Source organism: Chrysemys picta, chromosome 2 (genome assembly GCF_011386835.1).
Source record: "Chrysemys picta bellii isolate R12L10 chromosome 2, ASM1138683v2, whole genome shotgun sequence".
NCBI classification, from domain to species: Eukaryota; Metazoa; Chordata; order Testudines; family Emydidae; genus Chrysemys; species Chrysemys picta.
In genome coordinates, this window is record NC_088792.1 from 40,596,072 (window position 1) to 40,614,229 (window position 18,158).

General features: G+C 40.4%; 1 protein-coding gene across 1 annotated transcript in view; it reads right to left on the reverse strand.

Annotated features, from left to right (window-relative positions):
* Positions 1-18,158, reverse strand: part of MALRD1 (MAM and LDL receptor class A domain containing 1) — a 423,509-nt gene that overhangs the window by 349,095 nt on the left and 56,256 nt on the right. Inside the window, exons 13-16 of the mRNA XM_065582996.1 lie at positions 17,946-18,055; positions 13,094-13,267; positions 9,159-9,279; positions 5,047-5,193 (exon numbers count right to left, since the gene is read on the reverse strand). Coding sequence (XP_065439068.1) covers positions 5,047-5,193; positions 9,159-9,279; positions 13,094-13,267; positions 17,946-18,055 — 552 coding nt within the window. The remainder of the gene's footprint in view (positions 1-5,046; positions 5,194-9,158; positions 9,280-13,093; positions 13,268-17,945; positions 18,056-18,158) is intronic.

An 18,158-nucleotide genomic window follows, 5' to 3' on the forward strand; every position in this document is an offset into this window, starting at 1 on the left:
AACAAACAACAAAAGGGGAGGGTGAAAAGGGAGAACAACTAAGCACTCATTTATCATAAAATCGATTAAGAAACCAAACTGCATGAAGAGAAGGAATACTTTAATTACCTATACACCAATGCTAGAAGTCTGGGTAATAAACTAGAGGAGTTCTGAAATCTGGAGGGAAGATTCAAATGTTTGGGATATTAAACTCAACTTAAGCCTATTTAGGAAGACTCAAGTAGGCAAAAGAAGAAGGGATGTGGCATTCAATGTACAAATGGCATTACCTCTTTCTGAGTCAGTCACAACTCCAAAAAAAAAAAAAAAAAAAAAAAAAGGCCTTGAATGCTTCTGGATCAATGTCCTAATAGATAAAGCACAAGCTGGAATACTAGTTGGTGTCTGCCACAGACCACCCAATCACACTAGAGAACAGGATAAATGGCTCCTTAATCACCTACCTTTTATAATGTGTAGGGGAAAACGTCATTATTATCGGGGACTTCAACCTGAGTGACGAATGCTGGAGGTCTTATGCCAGTACTAGACAGTTCTTGGAATTCCTAAAAATTATGGAGGATAATTTCCTAACTCAAAAAGTATTACATCCAACATGGCGGAATTCTATATTACACCTCATCATGACAATGAAAGAGGAATTGATCACAGAACTAAAATTAGTGGTTGCTTAGGTACCAGTGATCATGACTCAGTCACATTTGTTAGATGGAAACAGAATAAAGTCATACACACATATGGAGCACTGAAAGGGCCATTTACACACATACACACACACGGTGCGCTAAAAGGGCCAATTTCACAAAGCTGAAAACAATCATGAGTCAAATCAGCTGGGACACAGAAGTTAAACAGAAAAATGTGAAAAATTGGGAACAGTTTAAGAAGATTTTATTAAATTCCCCCAAACACATAATCACACAGGAGGCCATATTGGTTAAAAATAATCTGTTTTATATGGGATGTGAAAAGAACTATAAATGATATATAAACAAACAAATGGGAAAAGGGGGAAACTAATAGCAATGAGGATAAATTAGAAGCAAAGAACGGTAGAAAATTGATAAGGGAACTGAAATACTGCAAGGAGAAATCTATGACAGAGTTAAGGACAGTAAGAAGTAGTTCAAATACATTAGGAACAAAAGGAATCCTAACAATAGTGTTGCTCCATTACTAGAAGAAGATGGTAGAATTGTCTATAGTAGTAAATAAACAAATTATGGTAAATAATGATGAAGACAAAGATAGGTCTCTGATACAGAGTGGTCTGGATCACTTGGTATGCTGGGCACAAGCAAACAATATGCATTTCAATATGGCCAAATGTAAAGTCATACATCTAGGAACAAAGAATACAGACCATACTTACAAGATCAAGGAATCTGACCCGGAAAGCAGTGACTCCTGAAAAGACTTGGGGAACATAGTGGATAATCAGCTCAACATAATTTCCCAGTGTGACACTGTGGCAAAAAAGGCCTAATGCAATCCTTCAATGCATAAACAGGAAAAGAGTGAGTAGGAATAGGGAGGTTATATTACCTCTATATTTGGCACTGATATGAGGTTACTGGAATAGGGTGTCCAGTTCTGGTGTTCACAGTTCAACTTGGATGATAATAAACTGAAGAGGGTTCAGAGAAGAGCCACAAGAATGATTGCATGTTTGGAAAATGTGCCTTATATAGAGAAAATCCAGTAGCAAAAATCTATTTAGCTTATCAAAAAGGGTAAGGTCTGACTTGATCACAGTCTATAAGTACCTACATGGAGAATAGAAATTTGGTAACAGAGGGAGGGCTCTTCAATCTAGCTGCAGAATATATAACAAGATCCAGTGGCTGGAAGCTGAAGCTGAACAGCTTAGGCTAGAAATAAGGTACATTTTTTTTTAACATTGAGGGCAATAAACCATTGGAACAATTTAGCAGTAGTTGTGGTGGATTCTCCATCACTGGAAATCTTTAAACAAAGATTGGATTTTCCCTCCCTAAAAGATGCTCTAGTTCAAACAGGAATTAATTCAAGGACGTTCTATGACCTGTGTTATGCAGGAGGTCAGAGTAAACAATCACAAAGGTTACTCTGGCCTTGGAATCTATGAATCTATGTAAGAATGTTCTAGTTATTCACTGCCTGGAAATCCAGAAATTCAAACTCCCAAATAGATCTTTGAGTGAAAATTAACATAATGGTCTCTTTCTGTTTTTTTTTGTTTTGTTTTTTTGCGAACATCTATCCACCTCCTACAATCTAGTGGGAGGGCAAGGTTTATTCCAGAACAAATGCTGAGTGACACACCAATGCTTTGAGTTTTACTACTGAAAACACTTTAATTTGCAGGGTGATTAAGAACAAGAACATAAGACCGGCCATACTGGGTCAGACCAAAGATCCATCCAGCCCAGTATCCTGTCTTCTGACAGAGGCCAATGCAGGTGACTCAGAGGGAATGAACAGAACAGGTAATCATCAAGTGATCCATTTTTTTAATGGAAGTAATTTACAGCATATTTATCTCCACAAATGAAACAAAAAAGGTCTCAGATATTTGAGCTTTTTCTAGTTACTCCTCATCATTTTATTCAATTCAAAACAACACAGAATAAGCGTAAGGAAAAATAGTATATTTGCTCCAGCCAGGTAAGTATTTCCCCCGGGTATCTCTCCTTCATCCCCTTTTATTAAAGGAATGGGATCCACCTGTTCTCCTTGCTGGTGTCCTGTGATAAACACAACTGCCTTCCCCTTCTCCCATAATTAAAGGAAGGAAGCAGATGCCTCTGGTTAACCCCTGCTGGTTGCTTCCTTTTTACCTCTATCTTTGAGAACATGGTCTTTAAAGAGAGAAAGTGTGTTTCTAGCCCAGTACATTCATCGTTTGGAGCCCCAACCCTTGAATACAACTTGTTACAAACCATTTCAAAATTGAGAACAATTGCTTTATTCAAGAGAGGTCCAATCACTAGAATTGTAGGGATGTTGCAGGACTAAAGGTTACTGGGGACCGGGGGGGGGAGGAAGGAGAAGACTCCACTGTACTTGTCCTCATTTCAGCTGTCTGTTGGCACTACTTTGCAGTGTTGTAGCTGCATTGGTCCCAGGATCATTTTCATGAGCACTGACTATGACATTCCCTCTCCAAAACTGATAATTAACAAGTAGGATCTTTGAGTCCTATTTGCAACTGTGGCAAAATGTTACATTGTAGCTCTGATCATATTCAGTAACACATGATACTATATGGAGTAAGAGAATACTACAAGCTTCTTTTTAGATAATACAATGTTGATACTATATTTGCACTGGTCTTTTACTTAATTATCAAAAAATAATCATGCTATATTTTCCAATAATCTTTTACTAAGTATTGCTTATAGTACCTGTGATGAAGTGATAATTTTCTGTAATATTTTATTAATCCTATGTGTGCCTCATGGCTATCCAGTGGGGGCGGGAGGAGGACTGTTTGCTCTCAGGGCAGGCTGAGAGACATAGGTATGAATGTCGCCTAGCTGTCTGAGCCTGAATGGGTCATTAAAAAAAACTGGCTGAGGCTGACCCTATAGAATCCAAGAAGACAATGACAAATCCAATCACCTGGGAGAGGGATAGCTCAGTGGTTTGAGCATTGGCCTGCTAAACCCAGGATTGTGAGTTCAATCCTTGAGGGGGCCACTTAGGAATCTGGGGCAAAATCAGTACTTGGTCCTGCTAGTGAAGGCAGGGGGCTGGACGCGATGACTTTTCGGGGTCCTTCCAGCTCTATGAGATAGGTATATCTCACCCAGGCATTGACAACCAACAACTTATGACCTAGAGGGAGATGGATTTCCTCACCTCTCAGCAGAGAAGCTGAGCAAAATCCACCATCTTGAGAATAAAGAACTGGGAAGATGTGGGGTGGGGCACAATAGTTGGCTTCTGGAAGTAGTTGGGAGCTCTCACCTGGGAACTGACTAAGAAGGTCAAACTGAGAGACAGACAGAGCCTGAACATGGAGTTCACTACAGCTTGGCTGGGCTCTGGGCTAACCAGAATGGACTTGAGCTATGCTTTACCCTACATTTTTCTGTGCTAACCTAAGGACTTCCTATGCTATACTCGAGTTGACTAATAAACCCTGCTGTTTTGACAATGCTATCTGAGTGTCTCTGCAAATATTTGGTGAAGTGCATTAATCCCTGAAGAGTGTACTAGTCTCTACCAGGAGTCTCTCTCAGTTGGACTCACTGAACAGAGCTCATGGTGTGAAGCAGAAGTGCTGAAACCCCAGAAGTTCAGTCTTTAGGAGGCAGTGAGGCTGCATAGCCTACCCTGAAGGAAGACTGAGTTCCCTTGGGAGTTTGGCACACAGAAGAGGTTCTTTCAAGCAAAGCTGAGGGCATAGCACTGATCCTATGGATCTGTGACAGTATCTCCTTTGGAAAAATCAGCAAATGCATGGTAACTTGGCATAATGATCATGGCTCATGGGCTTTTATAACAACATGGTCAGTAACTAAGTTAACAGTAAGGGTCTAATTTTGAAAGTTGACATATGCAACCAAGTTACTTGTGCAAACTGAGTAACTGCATCTGTACATGCTTCTAAACGGCCAGATCTATGCATAAATATTAGATTTACAAATCCAATTGTAGCATTTGTATGTGAAAATTAGACATGTGCAACTGTGTGTGCTCATCTTTGAAAAATCAGGCCTTGACTACTACGGTAATAATTTTCTCAGCCCAGCATAAAAATGTATCTAGTACTTTACATTATAGGTGTTGTAAAATAAAACACTCTTTTAAACAGTTCCATTCTGCTGATAAGTCAGTGTACAGCTTTTTTGTTTTAAACTTTAACAGGGCAGCTGTACAAAGAGTACAAACAGATATCAATACAGACTCAGATTGAAAGCACTGCATCTCTGGAGTTTTTACTCTTGATTAAATAACACCATTCATGAAGTAATGGAAATCTGGCCAAAAGACTCCCAGTGAGTATGTATACATGTCCTTACAGCATGAGTTACTAGTCAATATGTTTTCACTTACAGCATTTGGCTTCATCATCCCCATTTGAGCAATCAGGTGTGAAATCACAAAACTTGTCAGATGAAATACAGGCTCCATCTTCACAGGGTAAATAACCCCGTGGACAATAAAGGGATGAAGATTCAGTGGTTGTAAAGTTTGCTTCCCCTTTAAAAAAAAAAAAAAGAAAAGAGATGTTCATTTACATCGCAGATGGAATCAGTTATATATAAAGTGACTTTTTCACACCATCTTTGGTGAACTAGAAATCCAGTTAATGTTATTCTCCTTTCTAGATGACAGCAGCCTTCTACTTGTGTATTATTATTTTCCATGACATCCCTAAGTGTGTTGGGTGCACCATAGTGCTGATAAATTATGTACTTGCCTAGAAAAGCTTAGAATCTAAAGACAGGATTTTCAAAAGCACTGATGTGCAGAGGCCTATACTCTAAGGCGGGGTCGGCAACCTTTCAGAAGTGGTGTGCCGAGTCTTCATTTATTCACTCTAATTTAAGGTTTCGCGTGCCAGTAATACATTTTAACGTTTTTAAAAGGTCTTTTTCTATAAGTCAAGAAGCTTCCTTTAAAATTAAATTAAAATGTAGAGCCCCGCCGGACTGGTGGCCAGGACCCCGGCAGTGTGAGTGCCAGGGAAAATCAGCTCGCGTGCTGCCTTTGGCACCCGTGCCATAGGTTGCCTACGCCTGCTCTAAGGCTTGGTCTACACTACATACTTACTTTGGTTTAACTACATTGCTCAGAGTGTGAAAAATCCACACCCCTGAGCGATGTAGTTATAGCGACCTTAACCCGTTGTGTAGACAGCGCTATGGCGATGGGAGAGCTTCTCTCACTGACCGAGCTACCACCTCTCAGGGAGGTGGAGTTATTAAGCTGATGGGAGAACTCCCATCGGCATAGAGCAGTGGTTGGCAACCTGCAGCCTGTGGCCCGCACGCGGCCCATCAGGGTAATCCGCTGGTGGGCCGCGAGATTTTGTTTACGTTGACAGTCCTCAGTCACGGCTGCCCGCAGCTCCCAGTGGCTGTGGTTTGCCGTTCCCAGCCAATGGGATCTGCGCAGCATGGACCGCAGGGACGTGCTGGCTGCCGCTTCACGCAGCTCCCATTGGCTGGGAACAGCGAACCACTGGGAACTACGGGCGGCCATGTCTGTGGATGGTCAATGTAAACAAACTGTCTCGCAGCCCGCCAGCAGATTACCCTCATGGGCCGCAGGTTGCCCCCCACTGGCATAGAGCGTCCTCAACAGACGTGCAAGAGCAGCGCAGCTGAATTGGTGCAGCTGTGCCAATGTAAATTTGTAGTATAGACCTACCCTAAGTTGTCCAAGATAGCAGGAATCATGGTGCTAAGCTAGAAAATCAATGGGCTGAAAGGAGCAAGCTTCACAGTCATGACTGCCTCCCCCACAACCTCTTGGGACCCCGCAATCCATTGTGGCACCACTGGGCTTTTATCACCCTGATCCTGAGAGATGTCCTGACCAGACCAGGGCAGAGATAGGGACCCAGATGACATCACCAGCTTCAACTAAATCCTGAACAACTCCTAGAATGAGAAACTTATGTTTGTGCTCTCACCACTTCCTTTCATGTGTTATTTTTCTTGCCACCACCTTATTTCTTCTCTTTCCTATCTCCCCCTTCTGTTTAATAGGAGTCTAGCTTAGCCAGCAAATACTGTCTCTTTGCAACAATGCGGTGAGCCTATGACCAAAGAGGCAACAAAAAGCCACACCCTAAACAGCCCAATGCTGGTACAAGGTTGCAAGCAAGAGTCAGCACAAGATGTAAGGCCTCACAGGTCTAGAACCTTGGCTGGCAGAGCTGCCAGGCTCTATGCTGCCAGCCAGAAGTAGCTGTAACCAGATCGTTCTCCACTGCCCACGACCTTCTGTGGACACAGACCATGGAAAGTCCTACCAGAAGGCATCTGATAGGGAGCAGTCTCATGGCTCCCCGCCCTATATAAGCCTAAGGGGCATTCCAGGAAATATCCAGTAAGTGTCCAATGTGGATCTCTTGTAGATGCCCTGATCATTTGTTTCTCCTGGTTTCGACCTCAGCTTGATTTGAACTTTGTCTCCTGACTCAGACTCCGAAACCTGACTTGGACTCTGACCCTTGATATTAATGCTGGCCTGGACCCTGATTATCTTTACTTCCAGCCTCAGGTTTGCCCCTGCTCTTAGCCTTGGTCCTGACTGCCCTCGTCAAGCTCCTGTCACAAGAGACAGAAGCTGAACTTTCTATCTCTGCTGTCCTCTTGTGCATGTTTATCTTGTTTTGTCTCCAAGGAAGTGGGATTGGACTCTAACAACAACAACTCCAGACCATCTCAACTAGCTTCTCTTGTTTCAAAAAGACAGTTAATACCATCGAAGACTGTAAAAGCTCAATAATTAAAGAGAATAAAGAATATTGTTAAAACGGACGCCTTATTTGATATTTTACATTTCAAATGTTTTAATTGCTTTTCCTTTTCTCTATCTTTAATAAAGGGTTAAAGATTTTTAATGTTGATTGTTGCCATTAGACTAAGCAGGCCAAAGTCTCTGGACTGAAGAGCTCAAACCATATTTAATTGTTTTGTGTTGTACAGTGACATGGCTATATTAACATCTTTGACCCTCTGGGCCCATATATTCCATCAAAATTAACACAACAGCATCTAAGGGAGTTAGATGACCAACTCCTATTGAAAGTCAACCATTTTAGAGTGAACATCCTATGCATAGGACATCTTTATCATGGATACTTCAACAGCATATAGCTTTCACCTCTACCAATCAAGGGCAAATCTTGCATTAATGTTTTGTGCCTAGCAACTGTGCCCCTTCACTATGATCATAATGTTTCCTGTTTATTATATAAGGAAATTCCCAGAAGTCAGATGTTCTGTGTTACACGGTTAGCAAGGTATTTTTTAGAAGAGAGTCATGAACAGATTTCAATGTAAGTGATACCTAAAATGTGCTAACTTTATTTCAGCCAAAGTGTTAAAAAAAAAAAAGAAGACATACTTTTTCTTTTTCAGTTTGTGAATGAATTTGGTGGCATACCAGTCCAAGAAGTCTGGTTAGAACTTTACTGAAAGTATGCCCTTCTTAAAAAGTAAATATCTAAAAAATGACACTACTATGTGATTAATATGAGGGTAGTGATTCTGTTTTTAAAGAAACCTTTATAAGGAACTCTCTTCTACTAATTCCTAAATGCCTTAATACAGTAGAATATATGGGGGAGCAGGGAAGGCATCTGAAAACCAAAAGGTCCACATTCCCACTATGTCATACATTTTCCAGAAAAGGATTGAAGACATTCAGGTTTCTGTGTTACACTCCTACTGTCAGTAACTTCCCTAGAGACTGTCTATGCCCATGCTACCTTGTAACACTATTCTATTTAACAAATATATTCATCAGTGTTGAAAAGTACCGAGATGTATACGTTTATGATGCAGATGGAGTTTTGTCATAAAAGTCACATTTTGTTTCCATCCAGCTGCAATTTATATCACTGTGATTCTAATGAAAACTAAGTTTAGCAAGTCATGTTAGACATAAGATGATAGTCTTCACTACAGAATATGCACGGTCACAAATAGACCTATGTTTTGCTCTATTTTCCACCTAACACCCTTATAAAAAGTGATCAGATCACTCCCACAAACACTTTAATGGCTTTTTATGCAAGGGGTTTGTTTTATAGTATAGCTGGGGCCTGGGTACAACATAATGTCTATTTACTTGCTTTTAGTCCGTGTGTGTAACCATACAGCTGAAAGCTACTTCTGTAGCATCCTTTTTCACACTCATTGACTTTAACAAGGCCACATTACTCTGAAATATGAATTTTATGATTTGCACGTCTGTATTGTCTAATTCAAATTATTCTGGAATTCGTTGTCAATAAAAGGCTAAAAATATCTGACAATCTAGTTAGCTATTTCATTGTTTAATTCTTTTGAAAAACACAAAATGACATTAACTAGAAGTATATTTTTTGTGAAAGAACAACAAAGCATAGAAAAGAAAGCTACCTTGACACCATATTTTATCCTTCAAGCCTATTTTTTTAAAAATTTGCTTGCTTTAATTTAACTTGCCTTTGCTTTCTTGGCTGGTATCTGAAAGTGATTTATATGCAATACCACATTCCATTGTTATACTGATGTCATCTATAGCAACAGTGTCATTCTCTGATAGAACAGTGGCTTGTAAAATGATCTATAATGACAAAGAAATAAATAACCTTATTAAAGTTGACATTACAAAAGGAAATATCATTTCTTTATAATGCCCGGTATCTGTATGGAGAGTAAATACCATCTACAACCATCACAGTTTTGAAGAATGTCATTAACCAGTGAAACATATGGTTGAGATTAGCATGGTAAGATTCAAGTCAGAAACTTACAACTAAACTCTCAAAGACATAACTACCTTTACAGAAAGTTATGGAACCTAAACAACCTTGTTTCAACCCTAAGCAATAATAATCATCACTTCCTGAATGTACTGTCTTCCTTGTGGAACCATTAAGTTATATGCCTTTTTAAATGAGCTATTCAGGGTAACCAAATGTGGTGGTTTACAACTCAATTTAATTGAGACATGAGTTCATTTATACCATGTCTGCTGAGGTCAATAAAACATTTCCTTATAAGAAATACATACAGAGTAATGTGTGCATATAAAGATACTTTTAAACACACAATGCCCCAAACTCCCTGCCAGCCATGGTAAAAAAAGAAAAACATATTTCATACTTGAAAGTCACTGGAGAGCTATATTGATTCACTTAACTACACCCTCTCATCAGGATATCACAGATGTAAAACATAGTTTTTGTTTCTTAGCCTTATTTTAAAAAGTTTTCTTGATGATAAAATCATGGGGAGGGGATGGCTGGCACATTTATGAAACAAGACATGTTCACACGACCATCCAGCCATGAAATGCCTTAGAAAAACTTTTCAGAGCACCCCAGACCAATTGCCTGATCCAAAATAAAGGCAAACAGTTTCCAAGGGGCCATTCCAGCTGGCAGGAATCACTCTTGCCACACCCCTTCACAGTTAAGAGTGGTGTAGGAGCTACAATGGCAGTGCTATATAACCCAAGGATCCACCCACATTCAGGAGGAATTTTCATATGGCCAGATCCACCAGGTTAATGGCAACTTCATGCTGGTGGAGTGATGCAAATCTACCAAAAGATCTGCCCCTACATCTTCCAGAAGGCAAATTCTGTGCTAAAAGACATGCGGGACTTGTGATGGAGTGTGATTATGTCTCACCATGTGCTTGAAGGGAGATTGCCTTGTTCCACTCTTGTAGTCAGAACTGACTGCCCATAGTTGATGTGTCAGGGCTCTGGGGGTGTTTTACCCTCAGCCTGGCCCTTTGTACCTATTGGTGGAAATCGCTACATGTCAGTCTCTGACCATATCCAGAAAGGAGAGTATTCAGCTGAGGAATCCATGTTTTCTAAACTGACGTAGCATTGGAATTTCAGGAAGCACCAATGGAGGTTTGCTGTGGATCCTACCTCAGGATTTGATAGCATAAGGCAGCACTGTAGAGCAGTTTACATGATGACATTTGATACACCATCCCTAAAGGCCATACTTCTGTAATGTATGTTGGGCCCAGAGTTTGACTGGCACAGCGATGTGATTTCTAGTACCATACTGTACTCTAGGAATGGGCATAATATTTCTAGGAGAGCTGACTACTTTAGATACACTAAGTGGGGTAAATAAAAATTTTAGAGATCTCCTATATAAGTCAGTTTGATCAGGTATTCTATATGTGACCTATCTATAACTCTGTTCCATAATTTACTTTGATTTTACTAGAATATTTGTCAAAATCAGGTAGGTTCCAAAACAGGATCTCTTTTCAGTTTGGGGTCATTACATCATTTTCCAAAGACTCATTGCAGGAAGTGATTCTAATGTTATTCAGCAATAGTATCATTGAATGGCCTCTTTTCAGAAAGTAAAAGAGGCAAGAATTTCCATGTCAATATGGAATGAAGCATGTGAAATTATTACAGATTTTTTCTAACAATATTAATGAGAAGTCTAAGGATAAAAACAAAACCTATAAATGTGAAGACAATTAATACTAATATAAGAAAATTACTGACACACTAAAGAAGTGTGCAATATATAATTGCTGATTTGGGAATGCTTAATGCTATTTCTTTTGTCCTCTTGGTACTGATCTGATAAAATAAGCACATTGTTAACCTCTAATGATGTTCAAACAGCATCCTGCACAGCAGAAATTGGGTTGATTAAATTCCTCGATTCTGCTGAAGTGTCAACAGTTTGCGTCACCCATCATGGAAAAGAATTCCATGAGGGAAACGTAATGTATTTTCCATATTACGATGCCACATGAAGGATTATATTTAATGCGGGAGCTAATGACCAATTTGCAGAATCAACACTGAGGATGTATCCTATGGGTGAGAATGGATGAAACATTAATTTTGTAGTGGCCTAGAGATCTGACCCTGGTTCCATTAAAATAGAAAAAAACCCTGTAAGCCAGGTTCTCAAATTGTGCTCTATGGACTACAAGTGCTCTATGGACTACAAGTGCACCATGAAGCACTTGATGATCCTATGCTGTTGACTCTCCTCCTCATTTGCACATGCTAAACAGCATCAAATAAAGTAACAGATGCAAACACTTTCCCTGTATTACTTTTCTATTTTTATTATAGTAGCTACAGGCACATTATCAATTATGACTGGGAGGTGAAGTGGTCCAAGTGACCTGAAATGAAAGGAAAGTTGCTCAACAACTAATCAATTGTGATATCTCTGCAGCAATCTCCTTATGGAAAAGTTTGAGGACCCTGGCTGTAATCCATAGTTTGACAGTTTTTATTATGAAGGTGGCATACAAAATGTAAAGATCAAAACAGGAAGATTGCTTTGTTAAATGCTTTACGTTTTAGTTGGTGAGTGATTCAACAGTTGTTTTCTACACCTAGTTAAATGCAGGTATGAGATAATCTGAAAGTCAAACTAAACCCTGTGGCGGGAGATCAATGCTGCAAGTATTGATTGTTACTGACTGAAATGTCCAGGACCCTGCATTAACCCTCCCTGTAGCCAAGATCATTAGCTGCTATTTTTTTAGTATAATCATCGAATTATAGAAATGTAGGGCTGGAAGGGACCTTGAGAAGTCATCAGCTCCAGCCCCATGTGATGAGGTCGCAACAAGTAAAACTAGACCTTCCTGACAGGTCTTTGTCCAACCAGTTCTTGAAAACTTCCAATGATGGGGATTCCACAATGTCCCTTGGAAGCCTATTCCAGAGCTTAACTACCCTTATAATTAGAAAGTATTTCCTAATGTCGAACCTAAATCTACCTTGCTGCATATTTAGCCCATTACTTCTTGTCCTTCCTTTAGTGGACATAGAAAACAATTGATCACCATCTTCTTTATAATAGCCCTTTACATATTTGAAGACCTATCAAATCCTGCCCCCCGTCTTCTTTTCTCAAAACTAAACAAGCCCATTTTTTTCACCTCATAAGACAGATTTTCTCAACCTTTTACCATGTTTTTGTCTCCTCTGGACTGTCTCCAATTTGTCCACATCTTTCCTAAAGTGTGGCACTCAGAATTGGACTCAGTACTCCAGCTGAGGCCTCACAAATACAGTACTGAGTAGAGCAAGACAATTACCTCCCATGTCTTGCTTACAACAGTACTATTAGAACACCCCAGAATGATATACGCCTTTTCCACAACTGTATCACAAATACTCATCCCAATTTTTTCAATATACTGCACATCACATTTTCATCATAAATGTGTGATTTTAATGCATAAACTTCTGAAACATTGACATTCCCCTTTTATTTCCACATCTATAGAAAAAGCTTAAAGGAATTCTTTATAAAAGTGTAAGCAAAGATTATTTTAAATTATGAGAATAAATTAATTCTAAAAGCCACATTGGAATAACTATTTGTACACAAAATAAATATAATTGCCAATACAGCTACCTGGAAAGGTGATGACATTTCCTCAGGTTTGCTTTCTATAAGAATATTTGCTTTAGTCCACTGCCTCTTGGACAAACCGGTCATGTCACCTAGATTTTGCAAATCCTCACTAAGGACGGTTCTCTTAAAGACAGAGAGCTGGGAATCCTGAGATAACTGATACCAAAATATTATCTGTTGAAAGAAATATTTATTAAATGTGTTGGACAGCTTGCCAACATACAGCAATTTCAATATAGATTTACATCATTATAATATAAACTAGCTTTGCATATGTAGTATCACTGTATTGTGTACACACCCACAGGTCTAAATCCCGCAGGCATACAGGAAACACACTTTGAACATGTAGGATCCGAAAGGATGGCAATTTGTGTCAAAAAGGTAAAGCCATTACAAATATGTAACTCTGGGTTTAAAAATGTATTTCTATCATAACCTATGGACATCTATCTATGATTTCCCTTGCCTCACTGGGGGGCTCTCATCAGGGAGCTCCACCAAGAATAATTATTGTTTTGAAAACTGTACCCTGAGACATGGGTGAAATACCTGAAAAGGCAGACTAAGCCAGGCTTAAGGAAAGTCAGAGAATGATGTAAAACCATGAAATACCACATGCATCCCCAGTCTTCATCTGATCCTCAGTTTTTAGGAACAATCCCATAAACCTTCCAGGGGCTGAAAATTATGGGAGAGGATTTTTTTTATTATTTTTAAAATTATCCTGCTGGTCCTCTGAAATGCAAGTGCAGGGTCAAAGCTTAGGAAGAGGGGACAACAGGATTGAAGCAGCTGGAAAGACTGGTGTGGCAGGCATGGAAAACCAGAAGACAGAAGACACAACTCTTTAGCCCTCTAGACAGCACTGTAATATTAGGATTGTTGGCTCATATATCCCGGCCTAGTTTCGTTAAGTAGCATTCTGAAAACAATTCTGATCACAGAAACTGGAGAGAAATACGATTTTCAAATAAACTACATTTTTCTTATTTTTTCTCATACTTTTTTCCATTTTTTTAGATACTGAAAAGCTAGAATCCCCTAACTGCAAAACCCTCCATTCACTGCAAGCCCTAGATAGTTGATAATCACTGAACGCAAATGAAGGGATACTCAGCTGGTGAATATAACTGGCTGTTAAACAGTCTCTTTTCCAGTTCTTTATCCATCCTTTGTGCTGAGTTTCCACAGTGTTCCTTGGATCGTCAGATTACATAGAAAATGTTCTCCAATTTACCTATTCTTAAATTACAGGCTGTAAGCAAAAAGATGTAAAGAACTCAAACCATTTTAGGTTAACTACTACATAGCACTCTTGTACTGGAGAGGGTTGGGGGCTGCCAGCAAGTCCGTCTTTGATCTATAGGCAATCACAGATCTCACTGAAGCTGATGGGTGGGGTAACCATCTTTCATTCAGGCTAAGGCCAGGTCTACACTAGGAGCACTCTGCCAGTATAGCTATGTTGGTATACCACGCCAGCAACGTGCTCTTAGTATGGACACAGCTTATACTGGCAAAACTGAACTTTCACCTGTAGAGCTTATTCCAGTTCTCCCAAACAAAATAAGATATACCAGCAGAAATACGAATGTTGCCAACGTAAGCTGTATCTACACAAGGAGTTTTGCCAGCATAGCTATGTCTGTCAGGGATCACATCTCATGCCACCCCTGACCAGCACAACCATGCTGGCAGAAATCTGTAGTGTAGACATCGCCTAAGTGGAAGAAACAATTAAGCCCCTTTCTGAGTAAGACAGCTGAATTAATAGACGTCACCGCCTAAGGCGTTGGGCTGCACAGGAAGGCCTGAGCTAAAACTAACTTAGGGACAACAAGAAGGTTTTCTCTGGGACTTGTTGAGTATACAGGGTCAGGGGCATTAATTTAGTTGCAGCTATGTGTATCAGCAGCAGACAGGACCAGAATGCAAGCAGACAGGAGGAGAAGCAGTGTGAATGCAGCCCTGGGAGGAAGCTAAGAGAGAGAGCCCTGTTTTTTGAGCAGAGCAATAACTAGAAAGAGTCTGGGAAACAGCAAGCAAGGAAACTGCCTGTTGTTCCCACTGTGTTCAGGGAAACAGGACTGTCATGGTGAAGGCCATCCCTCTATGCCCCCTTGCTGTCAAAGATGGAGATCTGGATAAGTTCTGCCTTGATTTCCTCTCCCCTAGGGTCTAAATAAGTCCAAGCAGGTCTTCAGTTACTAAAGAGCCCCCCCCCCCCCTCGGAAGGTCTCATTTATTAACAGAGAAAGACCAACACAATGTATAAGCAAGACCTTTGCTCAGCTACCCCACAGCAAAGCCTTCCACATGTGGGTCTGTCAGTCTTATATCATGGCCTTTTAGTTACAGGGTACTCTCACGTTGAATTCCTGATCTGGGGGCAGGGCCTCTGCAGGGGCACTCTGCCAGCTGCCACTCACCTGACCCTGGGCAGAACGGGGCAAGCACCCGCGCCCCAACCCCATTTTCCTGGAAGTAACACAGGTGGGGTGCAGGGGGAACTGCGGGCAGAAGGGGTGGGGAACAGCCCCCATTTTCTCTGGCCCAGTGCCCCACAAAACAGTAATCTGCCTCTGATCAAAGTCTCACAAAGGAGAAACCAAACCAGCTGGGCTTTCATAAGCTTTCCACAATTTTGTAAATTAATGTTCATTGCTAACTGTTCAACCTTAGTTCCCTACTGAAATTAAACCATGTCCTAAAGTTGTTGGTGTGCAATACTGTCACTTGCTACCTCTCTGGAGGAAAGCTGCTCTAAAGATAGATCATTTGTAAACACTGGTGGGAGCAAGAGGATTAGCATTTTGTTGAAAATATTAGCAGGCTTTAAAATTTAAGGCAGGTGAAGGAAGGGCTCTTGTGCCTTGCCACATTGGTGTGCAAAGTGGGGATGGAGAGAGGGTCCTGGGAGCTTCCATGTACAGTGGCTGCACACGGTCCCAGTTCTTGTATAAAAGGGGGTTAGCGTTCTGTGAGTTTAATGTCATCTGTCATACCAAACTTTGTGAAGATGGCGGAGTATGGTCCCCCTTTCATCACAGCACCAGCCGGCAGGCTGGCCCCACACAAGGAGGAGTTCAAGCTGAACCTTTGAAAGGATATAACCAGCACCTGCTCTTCCCCTGTGCTCTGAGAGACACCCTGCCCATCTCAGACACAATGCCTCCAGGAGTTCCTGCAGGGGCAGTATGCTGGCAGTCACATTCTGGCCCTCTTATTTCATTACATGGGGGAAGATGCTCAGAGAATGGTCTTCATTTGACTTCTGATTCTTCACTGTACTCTGTAAAGTTGCAAGAATTAAGAGGGGAGATCCTCATGCTCACTCTAGCCCCTTTTAGACAGGTGAAAGCGTTAGATTGGCATAAACAGGCTCTAAAATCCCTAGATCCAGCTGAGGTAGGATTCCTCCAGTATGGGAAATAAGGGAGACAGCAATAGACTCTCTCCCTAACACCCCATTGCAAACCATTCATTTTTGTTGACATTCTTCAACTTTTCAAAACAGAAAATTCCTAAACAAAAAAAATTTATTTCATCTTGAAATTTTCATTTTGTTTTTCATAAAATTGAAAAAATTCAAAATTTTGACATTTCATTTTCTCACTTTTTTTTTTTGCCTTTTTCACCAGTGAATGCAATAGAATGATGGATGTTTAGGATTTTGGAGGTTTTCACAACTTGCTTTTTTTCCATTCTAACTTTTCAACTTTAGAAAAGTTACACAGTGGCAAAAGGAAAAATGAAATATTGTAACTTTGTGACCCTGTAATTTCCCAAAAGTTTGAAGTGTTTTGAAAAGTTAGGGATGGGGGGGTGAAACCCTCCCTTCTCCCACTAAAACCTGCACAATATTTATTGTTATTACAATGTTTTCTGTGTTCTGTGGCAAAAAGGGGGGAAAACCTCAACATTTCAAAAGTTAAGAGAAGTATATATGTTGTGATTATTTTTGGAAGAAAAAAAACAAAACAAAAAAAGTTCAGTTTCAAACCCTTCAAATTTCCAAAACTTCTCACAAAATTGTTTTTCCATTTTTCTACCAGCTTAACTCCTATCAACTCTGCTGATTTCTCTCTCACTGCTGGCTTCCTAGTCCTCCTTGCCAGCTCATTCCTCTCCCTACTGCTAATTGCTCTTGTACTCCCCTGCATAGCTGCAAGATTGAGCCCAGGTTGCGCAAGTTGATTGACTATGATGTGCTTAGTGCATACTGACGATGTGTCAAACACTGCATTGATCAACATACAAAACCCATCCACCTCAAATTATTTTCAATTAAAATGTTAGGGTATTTTATATATGTGGTGTGGGACTGAACACTCCCCAGTTAACGTTCAGCATGCTTCACCACGGGTTGAGACATTTATACAGATAGTAATGGAACTCCCACCATGGAGATGTTAATGTAAGAGGATTTCCTGGCTGGGGGAGAGATGCCAGAAAGGTTCTATGCCGATCTGTGATGTAGGAGGTGTGCTAAGGTAACTCCCGAGGGAATTGATAGGGTTATTCTTGGCTGTCCACAGTCTCTAGGAGAGTAGCACTAGTGTAAAAATAGAATGGTCTGAGGTTGCTCTATGCTAGACGGGAGACTGGCCAGCTCCCAAACACCAAAGAAAAGAGACAACTTTATGTGTCCCACCCTCTACCCCTCCAGCGAGCCCATCCCCATGCTCATACATTAATCTTAGCCAGAATAAAGAATCAGGCCCAATGATCACTTGCTCCACCACTGAAATACAACCAATTTTTCAACCACAGCAACTATAACAGCATTTAGCAGCACCACACAACACTTGAGGACATGAAGTGATCACAATTCGTATCAAACAGCTACCTGACAATGGGCAGAGTCAAAGGACAGCTTAGTAAGGATAGGACTCCCGAGGTGAGACATGACAGGTTTCGTGTTTGCCTGCAGTGATCCTCCAAAATAAATGAATGATCCTGAAAAATAAAATCAATTAAATGTTAGAAATACTGTCTCACAATGGTGAACATTTATCTGAGAGAACTAGCCTTTCCTTAATGATCTCCTCATGCATATTGA